Source organism: Eriocheir sinensis, chromosome 18 (assembly GCF_024679095.1).
Source record: "Eriocheir sinensis breed Jianghai 21 chromosome 18, ASM2467909v1, whole genome shotgun sequence".
Classification (NCBI taxonomy): domain Eukaryota; kingdom Metazoa; phylum Arthropoda; class Malacostraca; order Decapoda; family Varunidae; genus Eriocheir; species Eriocheir sinensis.
In genome coordinates, this window is record NC_066526.1 from 16,284,716 (window position 1) to 16,309,389 (window position 24,674).

At 45.4% G+C, this 24,674-nt stretch overlaps 1 protein-coding gene across 2 annotated transcripts in view; it reads right to left on the reverse strand.

Moving 5' to 3' along the window:
• Positions 1–23,190, reverse strand: part of LOC127000378 (LIM/homeobox protein Lhx4-like) — a 93,665-nt gene extending 70,475 nt beyond the window's left edge. Inside the window, exon 1 of one of the 2 annotated variants that reach the window (XM_050864043.1) lies at positions 22,402–23,190. In XM_050864043.1, coding sequence (XP_050720000.1) covers positions 22,402–22,619 — 218 coding nt within the window. In that variant the 5' untranslated portion in view covers positions 22,620–23,190. The remainder of the gene's footprint in view (positions 1–22,401) is intronic. The other variant, XM_050864044.1, reaches the window with a different exon arrangement.
• Positions 23,191–24,674: the final 1,484 nt, after the last annotated feature.

Consider the following 24,674-nt stretch of genomic DNA (forward strand, 5'->3'; position numbering starts at 1 on the left):
CCTCCCTGGCTGCTCCTCTCCTTCTGTTCTTTCGGCATTATTTCCTCTTCTCCTTCGCGTTAGCCCTCCTCGCCGCCCCTTCCCTTGGCTGGCAACGAACAAGAGATTCTCGTTATTATATCAGGATTGCGGTTCATTACTGCCTTTGCCCGGCGCCTCCTGTTAGCCACACTTGTTACTTGGCCGGGAAATGTAGCGGCCGAGCCATAACTCCACCTGGAAATACGCTACGTACCTCCACCGCTTGACTGGGAAATATGCTAAGTGGTTCTGTAACTCGACCCGGATATACGCCCGCCCGCACCCTCCCCCCCTCCCTCCCCCTTTTCATTACTCGACTCGGAAATATGTCTGTGTGCCTTGCATGATCTCTCCCCGGCAGGATTGGGATGTTAGGCTGCGTTATGTTCCCGTGATCTCCGCGCCGTTTGCTTGCCCGGCTGAGTGACTGGTTGGCTTGTTGGCTGGTTGGCTGGGTGACTGAGTGGGTGGATGGCTGGTTGGCTGAGTGGATGTGTTACTGACTGACTGATTACGTGACAAGGTAGCGGAATGGTAAGTTGCGTGAGTGAGTGACTGGCTAACTGACTGGCTGGATGGTTGGTTGAGTTTAAGCGTGACTGACTGGCTGGGTGGGTGACTGAATGGATGATTGAGTGATTAGGTAGGCGACTGGAAAGCTGAGGGAGTGACTGAGTGGGCGGCGGACTGACTTGACTGGACAGGTTACATACTAGCTGACTGGCTGACTCGTTGAAGGTTAAAGAAAGGAAAAAAGCCACGCACCCTTCCTCCATTGACTGTTCAGGTTGGTGTCTGTTGTGTCCTCAGATGAAGCACAGAGAACATACAACTATATGTGCCTCCTCTCTACCTCCTTCTCCTCCTCCTTCTCCTCCTTCCTTTCCGCCTTGACCCATATCCGCTGTTTCTGTTCCTCCTCCTGTCGGGTTGCAGGCCATAGATATGTATACAGGAGGCGTAGAAGCAGAGAGGGACTCGTGGGAAGGCGCGGCTGAGAGGCGTCTTATGGTAGGCAGATCGTGGCATGCTGAGGGCGAGGCGTGTGGCATGATCCGGGAGGGGAGGCATGAGGAAGAAGGGGAGGCAGGAGAAGGGAGGATAAGTGATGAAGAAAGAGAAGGATGAGTGAGGAAGGAGAGAAGAAAGAGTAAGGAACAGGAGGAAGGTTAAGAAAGAAGAGAAAGGGATGAGAAATGGGAAGAGATGAGGAAGGAGAGGAAGGGGTGGGAAAGGAGGAGAAATGATGCGGAAGAAGAAGAGTTGAATAAGAAGGAATGAAGAAGAGGAGAAGGGGTGAAGAAGGAAGAGTAAAGATATGTAAGGAGGAGAAAGGGGTGAAGAAAGATGAGAAAAGAAGAGAAGGGATAAAGAAGAGGAAAAGGGGAGAAAAAGAAAGAGTAAAGATATGGAAAGAGGAGAAGGGGTGAAGGAAGAGGAGAAGGGGTGAAGAAAGATGAGTAAAGATGAGAAAAGAAGAGAAGGGATGAAGAAGAGATGAGGAGAAAGTGGAAGGCCTCATACTCCTCTCTATTCCCCTCCCCCCCCCTCCTCCTCCTCCTCCTCGTCCTGCTCCTCCTCCTCCTTCTCCTCCCGGGCAGGTGAACATGATACTGCACTTTACCTTCGCTTACTCTATAAACTGTTTAATGTACAAGTTTAGTGGACGGAGACACCTCAGTGCTTCCCTGGGTGGTGGGGGGGGGGGTTGTCCCGGGGGAGGAGGGGAAGGGGGGAGGCAAGGGATGAGGAATGGGAAGGGAAGTGAAGGGTCTGAGGAAGGGAGTTAATGGAAGGGAAGGCAGGGGAATGGGAGGAAAGGAAGGGAGTAAGCAAGGAAGGAAGGGAAGGGAAGGGAATGCTGGCTAAAGAGGATAAGAGAATGAAGGGCTTAAGGAAGGGTATTAATGAAGGGGAAAGAGAGGAAAGGTAGGCGTTGGGTATGGAAAGGAAGGGCTGGGAGAGGGATGAGAAATGAGAAGGGAAGGGAAGACTTGACTAAAGAGAGGAAGGGAAGAGTTTGAGGAAGGGAATGATTAGTTGAGAAAGAAAACGAAGGAAGGGGAAAATTAGGAAAGGAAGGAAGGGAAAGGGAAGGAAAAGCGCAGGAAATGAAAGAAAAGGAAGTGGAGAGAGAAGAAAGGAGAAAGGAACGTGAAAGATGAGAAGGAAGGAAGCAAGGATGACTTAGGGAAAAGGGAGAGGAAAGGAATGAAAGAGAGGGGAAGGAACGTCGGGTACAAGGGAAGAAAGAAAAGGAAAAGAAGGAAGAAACAAAAGTCGAGTATAGGAATAGAAATGAGGATTGTTTAGGACAGGGAGAAGGAATGGAGGGGAGGAAGAGAAGAAAGGGGAGGAAGGGAAAGCTACTTGACTCTCTTGAAGGGGCAAATGACGGGAGGGAGAGGGCGAGAGAGGGGCGGTAAGCAACTCAAATATATCTTAAGTTTATAAACACTGCGGGAACAGGCGACGTGGGTGATCTGAGAGGCTCGCCCGCTAGCCCGTTCGTTCGTTCGTTGGTTAGAGATGGGAGAGGGGGGGGGAGGGGGGGATGGTTTTAACGGTTACACGAAAACATCAACTTTCATGAAACAACATCGCCAAACACACAAAAAAAAACTCCATCTCTCCACCTCCACTCGTTCCCCATCCACTCTCCCTCCTCCTCCATTCCTCCCTCTTCCACCAAAGCCACTCCTCCCTCTCCCTGCTTCTCCACTCCACCAACATTCTCTGTCTCTCCACCTAAACTCCTTCCTCTCTCTCCACCTCACCTCCTCCCTCTTCCTCCACTTTCCTCCCTCCCTTTCCATCCACTCTACTTCTACCTCTCCCTCCACTTCCATTCCTCCCTCTCCCTCCACCTCACCTCCTCCCTCTTCCTCCACTTTTCTTCCTCCCTTTCCGTCCACTCTACTTCTACCTCTCCCTCCACTTCCATTCCTCCCTCTCCCTCCACCTCACCTCCTCCACCTCCCTCTCCTCCCTCCATCTCATTCCACACCTCATATATAGCCGCGTACAAAGACACTTGACAAACACCACCCGGTCTAACCTCCTCCCTCACTCCCTCCCCTCCAACACAATGTGGTCGAGGGGGGCGGGGGAGGGAGGGAACCTATACCACCTATTCGCAGGTTTCTAAATGTTTGTCTTAAGGTCTCACACCCCGCTGGTAACACTGGGAGACACGCACCCACACCCACCCACACACACACACACCTTCTGTCCAAACTGTTTGTGCGAAGGGGCGGCGGGCTATAGCGGCTGGAGAAGGAGGAGGAAGAGAGGAAGAGGAGGAGGAGGAGGGTTGGAGGCGAAAGGACTAAGGGAATGTGTCGTTAACGGAGTAGGAAAAGGCTGTTCGCAGATTATGTGGAGTGAGGCAATGGCGGTGAGGGAGTGTTAAGGGAGTCGTGAGGAGGCTGAGGGTTGAGGGAGAAAGACCAGACGAGGAAAAGAAAGCCAAAGGGACGGACGAGGAAGGAGGAGGAAGACCAGAGAGGAAAGAATGCCAGAGCGAGTAAGAAAACAACCTTAAACAAAAATCTTACACCCAGGGAAGAAGAAATATAGACGGTGAAACTCGCTGCTATAATGGAGTTGGAATGCGAAGGTGTGTGTGTCGAGGAGGAGATTATTTAGTCGTTTGTGAAGGTGAAAAGACGCGCGAGGAAGGTGTTAAGCGGTAAATTATCATGACACGTTCAAGTATTTTTTTTTCCCTCCTCCTTAGATGCTTAGAAGACCTCGTTAAGCGGTTGTTAAAGAGAAAAGATCAAGGAAACGGGAGTAAAAAAGGGAATACTGCGTTAAAGAAATAAAACAAGGGAGCGAATGATGAAAACAAATACAAAAATAAATGGGTAAATTATTTTGACACGTTACACGACTTTTTTTTTGTTTCCTGAGATGCTTAGAAGACCTCGTTAAGCGGTTGTTAAAGAGAAAAGATCAAGAAAACGGGAGAAAAAAAGGAAATACTGCGTTAGAGAAATAAAACAAGGTAAATTATCATGACACGTTCAACTACTTTTTTTTTCTCTCCTCCTTAGATGCTTAGAAGACCTCGTTAAGCGGTTGTTAAAGAGAAAAAGGTAAAGAAAACGAGAGAAAAAAAGGGAATACTACGTTAGAGAAGTAAAACAAGGGAGTGAATGATGAAAACAGCAAAAAATAAATGGGTAAATTATTAGGACACGTTACACGACCTTTTTTTTGTCTCCTGAAATGCTAAGAAGACCTCGTTAAGCGGCTGTTAAAGAAAAAGATCAAGAAAACGAGAGAAAAAAAATGGAATACTGCGTTAGAGAAATAAAACAAGGTAACGAAAGGGAGGAAAACACAAAGGAAAAATAAGAAGGGAAATATTTAAGATCGTGGGCAGAGGAAAAAAAAATAACGTGGAGCTATATTTTCACGCACACGGAGGAAATAAAACGCAATAGAAAATAAAGGAAAGAAAAAAAGCACGGTGAAAAATAGCCTCACAAACACTTAACCACAGAAAAGCAAACCGAGGAGAGAGAAAACAATTAAAACGGACGAGGAAATTCGGAAGAACGAGAGAACGAGAACGGAAAAAAAACACAAAAAAATATACAGTAAAAGACGGGGAAACGGGGAGAGAGAGAGAGAGAGAGAGAGAGAGAGAGATCCCTTTTTGATATCTCTTTCTTCTTAATATTTACAGTAAGGAAGGCATTCAATTACGTATTATTCTTTGCCATCTTTTGAGAGAGAGAGAGAGAGAGAAAACACACTATGATCTGAAAACAAAGATTATCAGCGGGAATGTGACAGCCAGTCTAAACCACCATCACCACCACCACCACCTCCACCTCCACCTCCACCACCACCACAATTACCACTCCTGTTTAGCCACCTGGTGATGCCCGCGCCCCACCTAAACAAACCTGCTCAGCCATCCACCACCTCCACCTCCGTTCCACCACTCCACCAGTCCTGTTTATATTCGGTCTCGCTTCCGTATTCCCTTCAGTTCATCCACCTCCACCGTCATCCACTAATGCATCCTCCATTCTCTCCTCTGTTCCGTGTTCCTTATCCATCTCTCCCTTGCCCTTTTGATTATCTGTTCTTCTCACCCAAGTCTTTTTTTTTTTTTCCTCTCTTTGCTTTGTTTCATTTTCGTTTTGTTCAGAGTTAAAAGTCCGGATGTGATGATTGTTTTTTTTTTTTCATTTTATTTATTCACTTACTTCCACTTGTCTTTACTAATCTCTGTCTTTGATTTTGTGTATTATTTTTCATCCTTTTTTTTCAGTCACGTCCCTCTTCAGTCTCTCCACACGCACACACACATACATACATACACACACCTCTTTCGCTCTTCAATTCTCGCGCCACATACAGACGTAGTATTTTTAGAAGTGGTGTTGTTGGTATATTGTGTTGCTGGTCGGTCTGTCGCGTTTATATGGCGTGTGAGAGTCGTTGTAGCCGTGTTGCAATTGGCCCTGGACGTGATATCAGCGCCCGCGTCCCAAAAAAAATGTGAAAAAGAGGGAAAATGAATACGCCGGGCCAGTGAGTGAAAAAAAAAAGGTTGCTTGATTTACAGGCTGGTGGTGAACACGTAACGTACAAGGAAGCAATGTTGGTTTGGCGTGGATTTTGTTAGGTCGCTTTTTTTTGTATATTCCGTTAGATAGTTTGTTTCTTTTGTCTGTTTTATCTTTTTTCTTCTTTCTTTAAATTTGGCTGAAAATTAAACGCCCGGTTGTGATAGTTATGTTTTTCATTTGATTCTGTTTATTCCATTTCCTCTCCTTTATTTAGTTAGGTTACTTTTTTTTATTCCGTTAGATATTTTGTTTCTTTTTCGTGTTTTAGTTTTTTTCTTCCTTCTTTAAATTTGGCTTAAAATCAAACGCCCGGTTGTGATAGTTATGCTTTTTATTTGATTCTGTTTATTCCATTTCCTCTCTTTTTCTGCTCTTTTTCTCCCTCTCTTCTTATTTTCTCCCCCGTTCTTTCCCTTTTTTCTTTTCCCTTATAACCCAGCAATCCATTTTATTATCGTTATTTTTTCCTTACTTTTCTTCTATTTCCGGTTCCCATTATCTTCCTCCATTCTTAAATCCATCCCTTCTCTCTCTCTCTCTCTCTCTCTCTCTCTCCTTCCTCTCCATTCCCTTCTTTCCCTTCCTTCCCAGCGGCTCTTTTCATTACTCGCCTTTTTTTCTCTCTCTCTTCTCCTTTCACGTAAACTTCACTTCTTACCTCACTTTCTTTAATCTTTTTCGGTCCTCCCTTTTTTTGAGTCCCCCTTTTTTCGGCCCTCCCTTTTTTTCGGGTCCTCCTTTGCGCCTGTCTTCCAATTACCCATTAACACTTCGCTAAAAAGGAGAATTTTCCCAGACGGCGACTACGCGTTTAATCTCCCTAATTACACGTGATTGCAGCGGCTAATGACGTAACATTTGCAAGAAAACGGGCTAATTAAAGATAATCCCAATCCTGATTATCCTGAGACCTCGGCTAATCCTTCCCTTAATCCTTTATCCTGTGAGTCTTTGGCTTCTCCCTCCTACCCTGCCCCTGATCCTTCCTCCCTTTCCCCTTCCTCCTCCTCCTTCTCCTCCTCCTCCTCCTCCTCCTCACGTCCGGCCATTCGTCTTATCAAAACTGTAGCCGGAAATTTGCTGTCATTTATTAGGATTATTTTTTTTTAATGTCTGGCTCCTAATCACGTCAACTTCTTCCTTCTTTCATTCTTTCTCATTCTTTCTTCTTCTGTGTCTATCCTCATTCCCTTCCTCCCTATTCTTCTTTCTTTCCTTTTTTCCTTACTTCCTTCTTTCCTCTGATTATCCACACAGTTTGTTTCGTTTGTATTTTAATCGTCTGTGTATTTTTTTTAGAAATTTGCTCAAGGATTATTATTATTTTTATTATTATTATTATTATTATTATTATTATTATTATTATTATTATTATTATTATTATGTTAAAGTGAAGCTACAGTGGTATTTTGTAAGCCAATAATATGTATATCCTTACCTTCTTTTGTGACCTTTAACAGTTTAGCTCTTTTACCGTACCCTAAAATCTACACTCATTTGCAAGGATTAAGTCGATTTTAACATTTTTTTTATAGTGAAGCTAAAATTGTAATATCAGGCCTTTATAAATTCTGCATAATTCCACAGTTTTGCTCATAACATCAACGTGCCCTGAAATTTACTCTCATTTGCTGGGACTAAATCAATTTAATTTTTTATATATGTGTGATGCTGTTGAAAATTATACTTCATCCTTCTAATCTGTCTCTCATTTTCTTTTTTTCATAATTCAATAAGTTTACTCATTCCGGTATATTCAAAACTTAACTCCCATTTACAAGGATTAAGCCATTTTTTTTTTTTTAATATACAAGTCTTTTCAATGATCACCCACCGTCTATTAATGTTTCTGGTTTAAACTCCTCTTCATAGATAACCTAAAAATAAATAAAACGATAAAAATGAAACAAATATCTAAGACTCCCCTTACAGATGCTGCGTCAGAGAGGACCGTTTTCGATTCCATATTTTTCTGTTATTATTATCTCTATACATTTTTTTCGTATCTCATGTTGATTCAGCGTGAAAGTTCGCTGTACCGACCAGATGTCTCGATACTCGATAATACGGGAAGGGAGAGAGTACGAGGAGGAGGAGGAGGAGGAGGAGGAGGAGGAGGAGGAGGGGAAAAAAAGTGGGTCAGGGAGGGCAGAGGGAACGTGAAGAAGGAAGAGGAAGAAAAAACGGAGAGGAAGTTAAAAATAGAAGGGATGAGAAAGAGGAAAAGAACGAATTTGAGAACGTATTAGAAGAAGGAAAGATAGGATAGAGAGGGAGGAGGAAAGAGGGAGGAAGAGAAAGAAAAGAGGGAGAAGAGGAAGAAAGGAAAAACGGGTCAGGAAAAAAAACAAGGAGGAAGAAGGAATAAGAGGAAGAGGAGAAAGGGAGAGAGGGAGAGGAGGGAGAGGAAGAGGAGGAATGGAAGAAAATGATGGACGGACGGAAGATAATGAGCCTGAGGAAGATGCTGAGGCGCCCCTTAACACAGCAGGCATGTACACACACACACACACACACACACACACACACACACACACACACACACACACACACACACACAGGCACCGTAAGAAGGAAAACCCAATTATTATTTACTACTAGCCGAAGGAGTTGCACCCCCCCCCCCTCTCTTCTCTCTCTCTCTCTCTCTCTCTCTCTCTCTCTCTCTCTCTCTCTCTCTCTCTCTCCTGTAGGCGGCTGGAAGATGAGTATTATTCTCTTTATTAACTAATTAAGGCTTTTCGGCCACTTCCCAGCTGCAGGCGAGGCAGCTACTTACAGCCACTTACCGAAGGGGAAGTGCCTGCCTTGTTACTTTCTGGCGGAGGAGGGAACGGAGGAAAACAGGGAGGGCAGGGAGGAAAAGGGAGGGGAAATTGGGGAGGGAACAGGTAGGGAATGAGGAAAGGGAAGAAAAAGAAAGGAAAGGTTAGGGAGGAAAGGGGGATGATAGGGAAGACAAGTAAGAAAAAGGGAGGGGAAAAGATTGGTGGGAGAGAGATAGAGAGGGGAAAGGAGAAAAGATTAGGGTAGAAAGTGAGGAAAAGTGAAAAATGCAAGTGAAAGGGAAGAAAAAGAAAGGAAAGATTAGGGAGGAAAGGGGAATGATAGGGAAGACAAGGAAGGAAAAGAGAGAGGAAAAGATTGGGGATTAAATAAATGTGAAAAGAGAGGAGAAAGGAGAAAAGATTAGGGTAGAGGGTGAGGAAAAGTGAAAAATGCAAGTGAAAGGGAAGGAAACGGAGAGAAACACCGGAAAGGAGAGGGAGAGGAAAAAGAGTGCGGAGAAGAAAAGTGAGAGAAAATATTGGGGATTGTAAGGAGGAAAAATAGAAGAGTACGGAAGGAAAATCAGTAAGAAAAGAGGAAATGACGGTAAGGAAAAGAGAAATAATTAAATGCAAGCTTGAAAGACTGAAGCAACAGGAAAGGATAGGGAGGAAAGAGTGAGTTCCATCCTACTTCCGAAGAGATAATAAAAAGGTTAAATAAAGGGAGTGAAAAGGAGAAAGGGGAGAGAGAAAACATCACATCTTGAAGAGGAAGAAGGAAAAAATAATGAGGGAGAAGAGGAGAAAAACATCCCACCTTAAGGAGAGAAGGGAGGAAAAGATGGAAAAGGGGAGAGAAAACAACGCATCTTCCCTCCTTTCTAACCCGGAGAGAAATAAAAAGGAGGGAAAGAGATTGGAGGGAAGGAGAGAAAAACGCAGCATCCTTAGGAGTTATTTAAATTGGCGTTTCCTTTCCTTTATTAGAGTTTAATTAACCTGTGAATACCTAGGTCACAAGTGCCTCCCAGGTGCGACACACACACACACACACACACACACACACACACACACACACACACACACACACACACCTGGATCTGCCCTCCTTAGTATATATTTTTTCTATTATTATTATTATTATTATTATTATTATTATTATTATTATAAATATTATTATTATTGTGTTTTTTCCTCTTTCCTCGATTAATAAATTACTCGAAAACGTCACGAGAGAGAGAGAGAGAGAGAGAGAGAGAGAGAGAGAGAGAGAGAGAGAGAGAGAGAGAGAGAGAGAGAGAGAGAGAGAGAGAGAGAGAGAGAGAGAGAGAGAGAGAGAGAGAGAGAGAGAGAGAGAGAGTGAGAGAGAAAGGCGAGAGGAGAGAGGAAGTTTGTTAGGCTTCTTAATTGGGCTCATGACTTAACCCCTTCCCCCCCCCAAACCTCACCCCCTCCCCATCACCCCTTAACCCCCTTCCTCCCCCCTTCCCCCCCCTTCGTTCTGGCGCTAAGAGTCCGCCCTCCCCTTCTCTCCTTCGCCTCTAATTTGCAGAACGTTACAACAATATCAAATTACCTGCATGAGGGACTAATTGTGAGGGACCGGGCGTATAGACACGAGGCCATTAATTAGGGAACTGGATCGCTTTGTCTTGAGAAGCAGAGACGCTGTGATGCCAACACTGCCCATGCTGTTAATTAGAATCTAACCCCCTCTCTCCTCTCACCTCCAACTCCTCTCTCTCTCTCTTTACCTCACCTCACCTCACCTCATGCTTCCTCCTGTTCCTCCTACTCGTCCTCATTCTTCCAGGTGTAAGCTCTGTACGTCACCTGAACCCTCCTAATGTTTCCTCTTTCTCCTCATTCCTCCTCCTCCTCCTCCTCCTCCTCCTCCAGGTAAGAAATGCTTCCTCCTGTTCCTCCTACTCGTCCTCATTCCTCCAGGTGTAAGCTCTGTACGTCACCTCAACCCACTCCATGTTTCCTCTTTATCCTCATTCCGCCTCCTCCTCCTCCTCCTCATTCGTCCTCTCCCTCCTCATTCCGTCTCCTCACCACACTCACATGTCTCCTCTTGTTCCTGATTCCTCCTCTTCCTCATTCCTCCTCCTCATTCCTAGTTAAGGTGTTAGCTCTAGATTACCTCCTCTCTGCTCACCTCCTTCCTCCGTTTCCTCATTCCTGTTCCTCCTTATTCTTATTTCCACTAAATGTGTATGGTGAAGGGAAACTTTAAGGTAGAGAATAAGCAGTGGAAAAAACGAGAAATGAGAGAATAGAACGAACAAGAGAGAGAAGGAATAATACTGGGAAATGGAAAGGTCGAAGAGAGAGAGAGAGAGAGAGAGAGAGAGAGAGAGAGAGAGAGAGAGAGAGAGAGAGAGAGAGAGAGAGAGAGAGAGAGAGAGAGAGAGAGAGAGAGAGAGAGAGAATATGCTTTACTCTTTCTTTAATTAACTAACACGTCAGCATTATACATTATGATTATTACTCTCGCGGACCAAAAAAAGCTTAATCTGCAATTACGGAGAGGAATGATGCTTATTTAACAAACTACAACATCAATTAAGTGAGTTTTTAGACGCTGTGAAATTAAGGCTCAGTGTCTGTTTCTCTGTCTGTCTTTCTGTCTGCTTCTGAATTTCGGTTTGTTTCTCATTGTCTGCTTGTTGGACTGTTTGTGTCTTCCTGTCTTTCTGTCTGCTTTTCTGTCTGTTAATTTGAAGGTCGGTTTGTGTCTGTTGGATTGTTAGTTAGTTCTCCTCTCTGTCTGTTTATGTTTGTTTATCTGTGTGTGTCTGTTCGGGGATATGTTTGTCTCACTCTGTTTCTCTGTCTGTTTAAGTTTGTATGTGTTTGTCCGTTCATCTGTTTGCCTGTCTCTCTTACCACATAAATATTAAACGGTAAACATCAGAAATTGCACGAGTTTCCCCTTTAAACAGCATGGAATTAGAAACATACATCCCTGTCTGCCTGTCTTACGCTATGCAGACGAAAAGCACCAAAGAATAAGGCAAAGAAACAGAGGCAGAACACGCGGTCAGACAAAACATAAGAGGAAAATAAACATAAAAAGGAAGAAAGATAAGAAGGTGGCACAAAAAGGTCCTCGCCCGCTGATCTTCTTCCCTTCCCTGATGCTCATTTGCCATTCCTCGTTAGCCGCGGCAACACGACGAAGGGATGCATTTTACAGGCGCCCCTTGCTGGCCCTCCTTGTCAACGGGTGTACTTGTGGGGAAGAAAGATGGATGAAGAGGAGGAGGAGGAGGAGGAGGAGGAGGAGAGAGGTAATCCTTGTCATTTAATCCCTTAATTGTCGCGTAAGAGAAGTGGAGGAGAAACAGGAGGAGGAAAAAAAAAAGGAGGAGGAAAAGTCGGAAAAAATAGGAGGTGGAAGAGTAGGAAAAGAGGAGTAAGTAAATGAGAAGAAAGCAAAGAATGAGAAGGAAGAGGAGGAAAAGAAGGAGGAGGAAAAGGAGGAGGAGAAAATATACGAGTAGGAAGAGAAAGCAAAGGAGAAGGCGATAATGAGGATAAGGGTTTACTCTCTCTCTCTCTCTCTCTCCCTTGACGGACGTGGGGTAGGAAACTGTAATTGGTAGTAGCCGGCGTGGGTTCACTGTGAAACTGGAGAGAAAGTGGAGGAAAGAAAGAATGGAGGGGAGGAGGAGGAGGAGGAGGAGGAGGAGGGCTGAATGAAAGAAAGAAATGGAGGAAGAAGTGAAAGAGGAGAGAAGATGAAGGGAGAGAGACATATAGGAAGGCCTGATTGAACCGAGAGAGAGAGAGAGAGAGAGAGAGAGAGAGAGAGAGAGAGTTCTTAAAAACGGCCATCTTCACAGGCTCCCATCAACTAACACACTAATTTACACGTAACGGAAACTCATTAATGCCTGCCCTAAAGAGGAGGGTGTGGAGGCCAAGAAAAACGGGAGAAAGAAAACGGGAAAAGGAAGAAAAACGGGAAGAGGAGGAAAAACGGGAAGTGGGAAAACGGAACGAGGAGGAAAATGGGAGGAAAAACGTCAAAGTAAGAAATCAAGAAGAAAAATGGACAAGGAAGAAAAAAATAAGAAAAATATAAATTGGGAAGAGGAAGAAAATGGGAAATGAATGAAAACGTGGAGAGGAAGAAAATGTGAACAAGAAGAAAATGGAAAAAATAAAGAAAAAACATGAAGAGAGAAAACAGAAAGAGGAAGAAAACGGGAAGAAAAAGAAAACGGGAAGAGGTATACAACGAAAAGAATGAAAACGGAGAGATGAAGAAAAGGGAAATATAAAGAAAACCTGGAATAATTAAACGAAAAGAAGGAAAACAAGAGAAGTAAGAAAAAAAAAGGATGAAGGGGGAAGAATAAAAAAGAGGGAAAGTAGAAAAAAAAGAAGAACGAAACAAAGATGAAAGACTTAACCAAATTATCTTCATCAGGCAATTATGGATACATGATCAGAGAGAGAGAGAGAGAGAGAGAGAGAGAGAGAGAGAGAGAGAGAGAGAGAGAGAGAGAGAGAGAGAGAGAGAGAGAGAGAGGGGGGGGACGGGAAGAAATGAAGAGAAGAGTGAGTAAGGAGATAGAAAAAAAGGAAAGGAAGAAGAAGGATACACACTAACAAAAGGAAAAGGAAGAAGGAAAAAACTAAAGAAGGAAAAGAAGTAGGCGATGATGATGATGGGGAAAAGCAAATGGAGGAGGAATATGATGAAGACGAAGAAGTGAGGCAGCAGGAGATGGAAGAGGAGGAAGAAGAAGAAAGAGGAGGAGGAAGAAAAGGAGGCCTTCTCAGTGTGTTTTAATCCTTTTATTGTTAGTGGCGCGCTGCCCCCTGTTAGCCAAGCCAGCAGGGGGGGGAAGGAGGGGGGAAGGGGGGAAGGAAACAGGGGGGAGGGGAAGGGAAAGGGAAAGGGGGGGGGGGGCGACCAATTACGACGAAGCAATTACTGAGGATGGGAAGTGAGGAGGAAACAGTTAACGAAGGGCCCTCCAGTAACTGCTAATGAGGTATTTTGGTAACAGCACCTCTCTCTCTCTCTCTCTCTCTCTCTCTCTGCATTGTTGTTTTTTTCATCTCGTTTGTCTTTTCTCTATTAACTTCATTTTTCTCTCCCTCATTATTTTCGACTTTGCTCTCCATTATTTTAAATTCTCTCTCTACTATATTTTCGTTCATTTTTTTTCTCTATCTCCACTTTTTCTCTCTCTCTTCCTCTAATTTTTACTCCCTCTATTTTTCTCTTCCATCCCTCTCTAACTATACAGCTTTCCTCCACTTCTCCATCTCTCTCTTCCACTAATTTGTACTCCACCTTACTTTATTATCACTTCCATTCCACTTATCCGTTTTCTTTTTCCATCCCTCCATCTCTTTCCATTCTCTACTACATCTTCTTTTCTCTTTCTCTTCTGAACTCAATCATCTGTTATCAATCATCTGTTATTTATCTTCTTTCACTCCTTTCAATCTCTTTCCAGTCTCTCCATCTCCTTCTCTTCCTTTCTCCAATTACTATTATTTCACTATTTTTTCGCTTTCGTCTTCTTTTTCCTTTCATTTTTTTCATTTTTTTTGTCTCCAACTATACCTTATTCAGCATCATCTACACCTTCATTTTTACGCCATCTTCTTTTAGCTCTTTCTTTTTCCCATTCTCTTTTTTCCACCTCTTCCTTCCTTCAACTCATTACTAATATATCTCCATTCAAATTCTTATACCTCTTTCCTTTTTCATTCTTTATCTCCACCCGTACCTCGGCACCACCACTTCCTCCACCACCTCCTCCTCCATCTTTCATTCCACAACTTGATCGGTCTTTTGATAATTCCCTCGCCATTACACTGACAAAGGCGTGTTTTCGTTCCCCTAATACCCTTGTCATGCAGGAGTGAGGCGTGATGAATATTTGCCCCATTGCCTACTCTACTCTTTCCTGTTCCAAGCCTCGGGTAGTCTAATCTTTCCTGCCGTCCCTCTCTCTCGCGTTCTCGTGTGTGTAAGTGTGTGTGTTTGGGGGGGGGGAGGCGGGGGGTTGAGTGTGTTATGGTGATATGGATTTCTTGTTATTGTTCTTCACGGTGTTAATTGGGTCATTGGAGTTCGCGTTTTGGGTGTTTTTCATTCGTTTTCCTCTGTTTGTATTCCTTATTTATCTTCTTTTTTTACTTCTCAAGCCATTCTGCTGCCTTTCCCTGTCTTTTTCTGTTTGTTTCTCTGTCTGTCTCTTCCTCTCTGTCTATCCTTACATTGCACCTTCCCCCTCCTTCAATCCTCCTCTTCTCCCGGATGCTTTCCTTCCTCTCAGTCATGTAAATCAAACCTGTGTACGAAGATGCGTAGAGAGTTGCGGCCAAGACGAGGAGGTGACGGGTCGGAGAATGTAAAGAGGAAAAGAGAGGCGATAGGGAGGAGAGGACGGAGGAGCAGAACTAAGAAGGATAAGGACAGTAGCAAGAGATGGAAACGCACGGGAAAGGAAGAGCAATGGGAGAAAGGGAGAGGAGAGGGAGGGAGAGAAGGTAGGATCGAGAGGAGAAAAAAAAAATACGAAGAAGTGAGGTTAGGTTTGGTAAAGTGACGTGAGATGGCGCTTAGAAGTAGTGAAAGAGGAGGAAGAGGAGGAGGAGGAGGAGAGGAGAAGGAAGAGGCGATGAAATGAGATGAGGTGTTGCAAGGCGAGATGAGGTGAGGTAAGGTACACACGCACACACACACACACACATACACAATAACACACACAACCTCCCCCCCACACACACACATAACCCTCCCCCATCCCACCCCACACAAACACCCCCTCCCTTCCACACACACACACATACACAGAAGGGGGCAGGTGGAAAAAAAATGTGAGGCTGGCAATGGAAGAAGTCCAATTATCGGCCATCGCTGGACAACCAGGTAGCGAGCGGGAAACTTATAATGAGCGACTCGGCCTCACAGACCCTCGTGGGCGCTGAAAGCCTGGCATCCCCCTTCCCGCTGACCTTATTAACTCACACGATTGTTCGGCGCGGTGAGGGAGGCTGAGGGGGAGGAGAGAGAGCGGGAGAAAGAGAAGAAGGGGGCGGTGATAGAAGGAGGGTTAGACGCTGGGGAGACCGAGAGAGCAAGAGAAAAAGAGATAAAGGAGAGGGGAAGGCAGAGAGAAAGAGAGGATAGGAGGAGGGGTAGCAGAGAGAAAGACAGAGAGAAAGAAAGAGAGAAGGAGTAAGGGAGTGGGAAAGGCGAGCGGGTGAAAGAAACGTAAAATAAGAGATAGTTAGTAGAAGAAAGCAAGAAAAGAAAGAAATGAAGGTAAATACGTAAAGAGAAAGGGAAAGAAGAAATGGGAGAGAGAGAGAGAGAGAGAGAGAGAGAGAGAGAGAGAGAGAGAGAGAGAGAGAGAGAGAGAGAGAGAGAGAGAGAGAGAGAGAGAGAGAGAGAGTATAGTAGTGTGGGGAGGGTAGGGGGAGCCAGGAGAGATAGAAGCAAAGGAAGGGGCAAAGAGATAGCGGAGGAGAGATAAAAGGGGGAGGAGATGGAGGAAAGGAGAGAAGGGGGGGGGAGGAAAGCTCTTAGCGGCTCCCAGACCTTGTTAACGGTGTGGCCTGTTCATGAGGAGGAGGAAGAGGAAGAGGAAGAGGAGGAGGAGGAGGAGGAGGAGGAGGAGGAGGAGAAGCACCCTCGCATCCTTTCTTCTCTTCGATGAATCTGAGAACAAGGAAAAAGGAGAGAGAGAGAGAGAGAGAGAGAGAGAGAGAGAGAGAGAGAGAGAGAGAGAGAGAGAGAGAGAGAGAGAGAGAGAGAGAGAGAGAGAGAGAGAGAGAGAGAGAGAGCGCACAGTACAGGTCAACTCATATCCTTCCTCTTCCTCACCTCCTCCTCATATCCTTCCTCTTCCTTTGCCTCTCCTCTCCTTCCTCCCCAATCCCCTCCTTCCTCCATATCCTCCCATCTACTATTTCTCCCCTTCCTTCCACACTTCCTATTTTTCCCCTTTTCCCCTCACACCCCATCTCCTATCTTCCTCTTCTTCTCCCTATCCTTCCCCCCCTCCTCCTCCTCCTCTCCTCCCTTCCTTCCCATCCCTGATCTCGTTAACTAGCGAAGGCCGGATGATTTACGGAAGATTACTGGGTAGGGAGGAGGAAGCGGAGGGAGGGAGGGAGAGGAGGAGAGAAGAAAGCAGGAGGGAGGGAGAGACGGAAGGAGGAAGAGGAGGAGGAGGGCGTGGAGAAAGGAGCAGCCTGAGGGAGGGAGAGAGAGAGCAGTGTGTGTGTGTGTGTGTGTGTGTGTGTGTGTGTGTGTGTGTGTGTTAGAGGCTTAGCACTTCGCAGGGGCTGGGGGGTGCTTAGCTATCGTAATTGCTCCCCTCTGACAAGCTGATGAGGAGGGGGAAGAGGGGAGGGGTGCGGGGGTAGGGAGTAAAGGGGGGGAGGAAGAGAATAAGGAAGTGCAAAAGATTCCCTACCGTGAGAGAGAGAGAGAGAGAGAGAGAGAGAGAGAGAGAGAGAGAGAGAGAGAGAGAGAGAGAGAGAGAGAGAGAGAGAGAGAGAGAGAGAGAGAATGGACGCCGATACAGCAGCCAGCCAGCGAGTCTCTCACCGCCTCTCTAACAACCGGCGATGTTAATGATGCTAATTAACCAGCCAGCTTCCCCAGGCCGCAGCGGGGGGAGGAGGAGGAGGAGGAGGAGGAGGAGGAAGACGCAAAAGGGAACGGATGTGGGAGAAAGGAAGAGGTGGTGGAAGCGTGTAAAGAAGAGAAAGGAAGGAGAGGGTGGAGAACGAAAGGTTGCAGAGAGAGAGAGAGAGAGAGAGAGAGAGAGAGAGAGAGAGAGAGAGAGAGAGAGAGAGAGAGAGAGAGAGAGAGAGAGAGAGAGAGAGAGAGAGAGAGAGAGAGAGAGAGAGAGAGAGGCGTTAAGAAAACCACTTTGGGCGAGGCTCTCCACAATGAAGGTAATTACTGCAGGATTCTAGAGTCTGTTCCCCGAGGATTTTGTCTCGAGTCTGCCGGAGTGACGGAGGGAAGAGAAGGAAGAGGAAGAGGAGGAAGGAGAAGAAGAGAAAGAGGAGGAGGAGGAAGAAGAGCAAAGCGAAAAGAATAGGCCTCTAGTAGTATATAAGTAAGTAGTAAACAGAAAGATGAGGAAGGAGAGGAGAGGAGGAGGAGAGGGATGAAGAAGAGGAAAATATGGAGGTGGAGTGAAAGATGAGAGATGGAGGAAGAGCAAGATATAAAGATAAAACTAGATGCTGTTAACGAGGAAGGAGAAAAAAAAAAGAGGAGGAAGAAGAGGAGGAGGAGGAGGAAGGAGGAGGAGGATATCTGTAGCCGCGTCATAAGTAAACACGAAGAGCAAATGAAAAGAAAGAAGAAAAAAAAACGTCCATGACAACCTATTATAAGAAACGTCACCATCGAAATCACTACTTCAACGAGAGAGAGAGAGAGAGAGAGAGAGAGAGAGAGAGAGAGAGAGAGAGAGAGAGAGAGGGGGGGCGGTAGAGAGCAAGAGGAAGCTGCGGGCGGGACAGAGAGAGGAGACAGTGAGGGAGGTAGAGAAGGAAGAGGAGGGAGAGGAGGGAGGCACGGTAATTAAGGAGTGTGATTGAAGCGCCGTCAGACCGTGAGGGAGGGAGAGAAGGAGAGAAGGAGGGAGAGAGAGGGCCAGAGGGGGACAGCACCAAGAGACGAGCCCCAGACCCAGACCAGGGCCAAGATACTAAGGCAAGGGGGAAGGAAGCTACACCGAGAGAAAGGCATAAAGAAAACGATGGAATGAGACCCAAGACCAAGACCAAGACAGCCTTTTTTACGGTGACCCAATTTATTTTTTAAGCAAAGACAGAGACAAGTAGTGCAAACCAAACCTAGACTAAGAGGAAGAAAGTGAATGGAAAAGCGAAAAGGAGGAGAAGGGAGAGAAAGAAGAGGAAAGATAAAAAAGCGTCAGAATGAAAGTAAAGGGAAAACGAAGAACCAAGGAAGAACCAAAAAAAAAAAAAAAACCATAACAGACCAAGAACGAAAAAAAAAAAGAAGAGTATGAAGAGAAGGAAAAGGAGGAGAGGTGGGGGAGGGGGGGGGAGGTCAGAGCAAGCCTATCACGATGGGAAGAATCACAAGCTTTGAGGAGGCTGAGGAGAGAAGAAAGGGGGGGGGGGAGGAGTAAAGGAAGGCGGGGAAGGGGGGGGCGGGGGAGGGGCGTATCCGGTGCCGTATATATAGTGGTATTTTCTGATGTGCTGGCCACACGCAGACACTCCGGGCTTTGATATGTGTGTGTGTGTGTATGTGTGTGTGTGTCCCCTATATGCCTCCACATTCCTCTAGTCTAGTCTCACCCACACAGTCAGTCAGTCAGTCAGCTCGTCAGTCAGTCAGTCAGTCAGTCAGTCAGCTCGTCAGTCAGTCAGTCAGTCAGTCAGCTTGTCAGTCAGTCAGTCAGTCAGTCAGTCAGTCCGTCAGCTAGTCATTCATTATCTCCCTCATTATCATTAGTCAGTCATCATTCATCCGCCAACGCCTTCCTCCTTAACGACTGCCATTACGTCAAGTTCTCGTATAATTTAGAGATCAATTAGTGATTTTTCTCTTTCTCCTAAACGTAACAATCTCTAGTTTTAGTGTTTTTTTTAATTCTTAAAATAAAGTACAATATTTAGCTTTCTCCATTTCTCATTCACGTCTCCTCGTTGTCATGGTAATCTCTCTCTCCTGTTTATCTACCTATTTATCTGTCTACCAAAGGACGGGGATGAGCACTAAGGCCATGCGCATCTATCGAATATGCTCCCAACTTTAACATCTATCTTTCCCTCTTTCTCTCTCGGTCTCTCCTCATCCTCTTCCTCTAAGATCTCTCTCCCTCTCTCTCTCCCTCTCCCTTCCTCCCCTCTCTCACACCCATCATTAGTGGTCATCTTCCCATCACTTCTACTTACGGTATATCCTCCTCCCTTCCAATTAAGTCCTCTCTTAGCTAAGATAACAATAATTATTATGCCATTACGCGCTCTTCATTAATTAAGACTTCCAGTTACCATCTTCTTTAACTGCGAGATGTGGTGGCGATGGTGGCGGTGGTGGTGGTGGTTTTTGTTTGTGTTTGAGTGGCTCGATGTGGTAGGGGAGGGAGGGAAGGGGAAGTAGTGGTGTTGAAGGAGTGGTTTTCAGAGGGGAGAAGGATGAGGTAATGGTGGTGGTAGTGGGGGTTAGGTAATAGTAGTAGTAGTAGTAGTAGTAGTAGTAGTAGTAGTAGCAACAGCAGCAGTGATGGTGGTGTGTGGCATGCCAGGCTTCCGTATACTAAATCTACAAGGCAGGATAGGCAGGGAGGGACCAGGAAAGACAGGGAGGTAGGAGGAGAAGACAGGTTTAATTAGGATGGCACAGAAGTAGAGGAAGAGAAAGGAGGGGAATGCAGTGAAAGGCAAGGAATAGCAGGAAGACAGCAATGTTAGGGTGAGGAAAGCAGAGACTGAAACGAAAGACAGGAAGAGGAAGACAAGGCAGATGAAAGCAGGGGAAAGGAAAGGTAAGAAGGAAGGAAGAAGAGAGGAGGGCACTTGCAGACAGGTGGTATGGCAAGGGAAAGCAGAGGAAAGCAGGGGAAAGGAAAGAAAGAAGAGGAAGAGGAGAGGAGGGCAATAGCAGACAGGTGGAATGGCATGGGAAAGCAGAGGAAAGCAGGGGAAAGGAAAGAAAGAAGAGAGAGAGAAGAGGAAGGCAATGACAGACAGCTGGGATGGCAGGGGAAGACAGGGGAGAGGCAGGCAGGCAGGGAAGGAAGGTGTGTCTGTAGCGACGGTGGAAAGGATGGTCTTAAAGGAACGCGCGCGTCTCGCAAAACACGAGTTCATTTTGAGTTTTGTCTCGGGTGATGGGCGTCGCTCTCTCTCTTTTCTTCGTCCGTAGGCGCCAGCGTGTTGTGCGGCGTGATGGAGCAATTTCAGATGCCATTAAGATTCCCACGTGCAAGATTAGTGATGCTGATTTGAGTACAGGTGAGAAACTAACTTGAGAAATGGCGCCGGACGTGAAAAATGCGCGCCGGTGCTGTACGCGGAGTGAAAAAAAATGTTACGGAGAAGTTTATGGTGGAAAGAAGATGAGGAGGAGCCTGGTGATGAAAGTAATAGGGAAAAGGTGAGAAATAAACCTAGGAAATTATGCCAGACTTGAAAAATAGGCGCTTGTGGTCTACGATGAAGGAGAAAACGGAAAAAAATGACGATGAAAAGGATGAAGAGGAGTCTGATGATGTAAATACCAGGAAAAAGGTGAGAAATAAACCCGAACAAAAGACTCTGGACTTAAAAATTGTGTCCATTTGTGTGTTCGTTGTATAAGGAAGAGTATAATATGATGATGTAAGTAATATGAAAAAGGTCAAAAATAAAGATGAACAAAAGATTCTGGACTTAAAAATTGCGTCCATATGCGTGTGTGTTGTATAAGGAAGAATATAATTGATGTTAATGGTGGATAGGAGGAGGGAATGCAGTAGATGTAGTGGTGGTGGTGGTTGTGGTGGTTGTGGTGCGTTGAACATGCTCCGTTTCGTCTCGTTTCGTGGATAATTCATCAGCTTGTGAGTGAGGTTCATTATTTATGTGTTTCGTGTTGTGGTTGGTAATTAATATGTGAGTGGAAAATGAGTGCTTCTCGGGCTTGTTGTACTGCAGTGTGTGTGTGTGTGTGTGTGTGTGTGTGTGTGTGTGTGTGTGTGTGTGTGTGTGTGTGCGTGTGCGTCTTTGTTATGGCTTACACCACTCCTCTTTCTCTCCTTTCTTCTCCTCTTCCTCCTCCTCTTCTTGTTCTTCCTACTTTGCCTTCTTCTTTTTATCCCTCTTGTTATCATACTCTTATATTTCAGCTCTCCTCCTCCTCCTCCTTCTTCCCTCCTCTTCCTCTTCTTCTTCCTCCTCCTCCTCCACTTCCGCCTACTCTTCCTGCCTCAGCCCCCTCCACTCATCTTCTCTCCCCTCTCCTTCCCTCTGATCCTACCTGAGCCTAATTAAAAACTTTCTCCCTCACCTGAGAAGCAATCCTTTCAATCTAACTCGAGGAAAAAGAGCGGGAACTCCCCTTGACAGCATCCTCAGCAGCCCCACCACCAACAAACAACAACAATACACAACAACAACAACAACAACAGCACTTAGAAACACAACAACGCAACTCGATTAGAAAAAAAAGAGAATTAAAAAGATGATTCGAGCAACGGGATCATAAATTTTGCCTTGCTTATCTACTTCCCTCCCCCCCCCTTACCTATAAAAACTGCACTAACAAACACTAATTACTTTCATACCTTGATTTATTAAAGAAAAATAGAAGGTGATTTGAGTAACTATAGCTCGGAGTTGTGTTTTAGGTCCCCCCCTCTCTCCCCCTTCCCCCCCTACGTCCACTCCCTCTTCTGCTACGTGCCAGCCTCACACACCTACAGGAGGAGCTAATTAGGTTAAGGAACGGGTATACGAACACACATACACACACCTGTCTCCACTCGTGCGTGTCTAAAGAAGTAACAAAGACGGATGAGATAAAATGTTTGTTGTTGTTGTTATTATTATTATTATTACTATTATCATTATTGTGTTGTTGTTGTTGTTGTTGTTATCATTATCATAATTTTACTAATTTTACTTATTACTTTTATCTTGTTTCTTCCGACTAATATATATTTTTCCTCATTTGGTTTCTTTCATTAGTTAACAAGTATTCTTTACCGTGGAAGCGTCTGGGTCATATTGTTAACGTTTATTTTATTTTTTCATCTAGTTCAATTTGACTCATTTATTTATCGTCATGTTTTTCTTATTATGCTTCGCGGGAATGAGATGTGAAAGTCAGCGAGCGAGACTAATTCGTTTCTTTTTATTTTTATGCTGCGTCAAGATGTTTTATTTACACTCACATTGTACGACTTATTCGACGATGAACAAAAAAATTCCCTAATGCAGCGAAGAGTAAAAATATCACGCTGATGTCTCCCTCCCACGCAGCAATTCACACTCACCTTAGATAGTCACGCTTGCACAGGAGGAGGTTGGCCTTCTTGTAGAGCGTGGAGCCCACCTCGCCCAGCCGACAGTCGCAGCAGCCGCACTTGAGGCAGTCCTCGTGCCAGTACAGGTCCACCGCCTTCAGGAGGTAGCGGTCGTTGATCCGCTTTCCGCAGCCTCCGCACTCATGGCTCCCCGTTGTCTTGCCGACTTCCACGGCGGCCATCCTCATCCTACAACTACCTGGGGGGGGGAGAGATAATAGTCTTAGTTGTGGTTCTTCAGCTACTGACGAAGGAGAATAGAAAATGGCCTGTTAGCTGCCTTTAATTGCTTTCTACAGTTAGTTTCGGCGCCACATGACCCTGCAGTTGCGGCGGAAAGACCAAACGGCCCATCTAAAGCCAGTTTAACTCTACTACATCATGGAGGAGAAAATGACAACTTTGGTATGATTCTACTGAAGGCTGGAGAAAAAGGAAAAGGTTTAAGTTGCAGTTTTCAGGTTCATACGAAGAAGAATAAATATGGGCCTGCTAATTGTCTGTAGGTGTCTTCTTCAATTAGCCTGGAAAAGAAAGAAAAAAGAGCCTTCGTTGTGGTTCTTCAGCCCCAGACGAGGAAGAATAAAAGTGGGTCACCTCATCATTCCATTAACCGTCATCCGTACATGGGGCCAGCGTGGCATTTTTCTACAATTTTCTCTGTTTACCTTCACGTCCAATTTGTGGCTAATGATAGGGATCGGTGGAGGTGCCTGACGCCTCCACGCCAGACCCACCCAGGTAGCCGCGAGAAAGGTCACTGATTTTACCGACTAATGACTTACCTGGTTATGATTACGTCACTGCCTCAGGTGTTTAGCTAACCACGAGAGGTAATTGATACGGGATTCTGAAGTCAAGGTGATTAATAAAACTCGACTTAGCTCAGAAGTCAAACGTTACTGATTTTTTATACCAATTATTTGTGTTGTTGAGGTTTTGGTATACCTTTTCATACCCCCAAAATAGTAGTCTTGGCTGATAACATACATACAGACAGACAAACAGAGAGGTAAACGGAAGGAAAACTACACTAAACAGGAGGATCGCAACTGCCTTCTGTCCGTCATGCCAACAGATGCGGTCTTTAAATTACTGTAGTTAGGGGCGGACGAGGCGGGCAGGTGGCGGCTCCCCTACACCGCAAACTACCTACAATTACCCCGGCAGTCCACCCTTACCTGCCTGCTTTCCCTCCGAGGCCAGGGCGCGGCGCATGCTCGGAGGAAACGCTGGTAGAAAAAAAGTAAAAACGAAAAATGAAGAAAAACCGTGCAAGGGAGAAAATTAAAACCTGGCGCCATGACTTTATACCTTGTTATTTTGCTTCGATGAAAGGCACGAAACGAACGGTGGAGAACGGAAAACATATGCATGCAGTCGTTCCTCCCTCCTTCTCCTCCTCCTCCTCGTATACTAAAAGAATTACCGTAAATTGGAAACGTGGAAAATAAAGAATGACGTTTCGCTGATTACGCCGTCCGATAATTGCGTCCGAGCGCGCGTCACTTTCGCAGGTAAGACATCACACCTGGAGTAATTGGCTGCGAGCAATCAGAGCCGCGCTAATCACTCCCCCCAACACCTGGCGCCCCGAAACACATATATACACACACCGGTCCGTCGGAGGTGTATGCGTACGTCCGCTCACCACTACCACCACTGCCATCACCAACACCGACTGCGTTGTTTGGATAATCTTGAGCAAATTAAATTAAACGAAAGCTAATCACAGATGGCTTGATTAGGGCGGCATACGAAATGAGAGCAAAGATTAGTCATCAACAAATATAATCAGAGGCAGATCCGTCACGGCCAAAAATAATCGCAGGCGAATTGATGAGAGACTCAGAAAAAAAGGCGAAAAAAGTGAGAGAGAGGGAGGGAGAGAGGGCGAGCCAGGGAGAGAGAGAGAGAGGGAGAGAGAGGGAGAGAGTAATCACATCTAGATCGATCGGAGCCCAATCAGAGAGAGAGATTAAACACCATCCATCAGACGCATGATCAAGCCCACCCACCTGATTACTTACGACCAGCGCTGAAAAATAAGGAAAAAAAGTGAAAAAAAAGGACATCACACTACCTACCGTCTCTCTCTCTCTCTCTCTCTCTCTCTCTCTCTCTCTCTCTGCACCTTTTTTCCATCAATCATCATGTTTCCCGTAGCGAGCGGCGGGCTTGGCGGGAACAATGAGCGAGAGAGACAATAGTTAATTTCGCTTGTCTTTCATCACTGTCCAGAA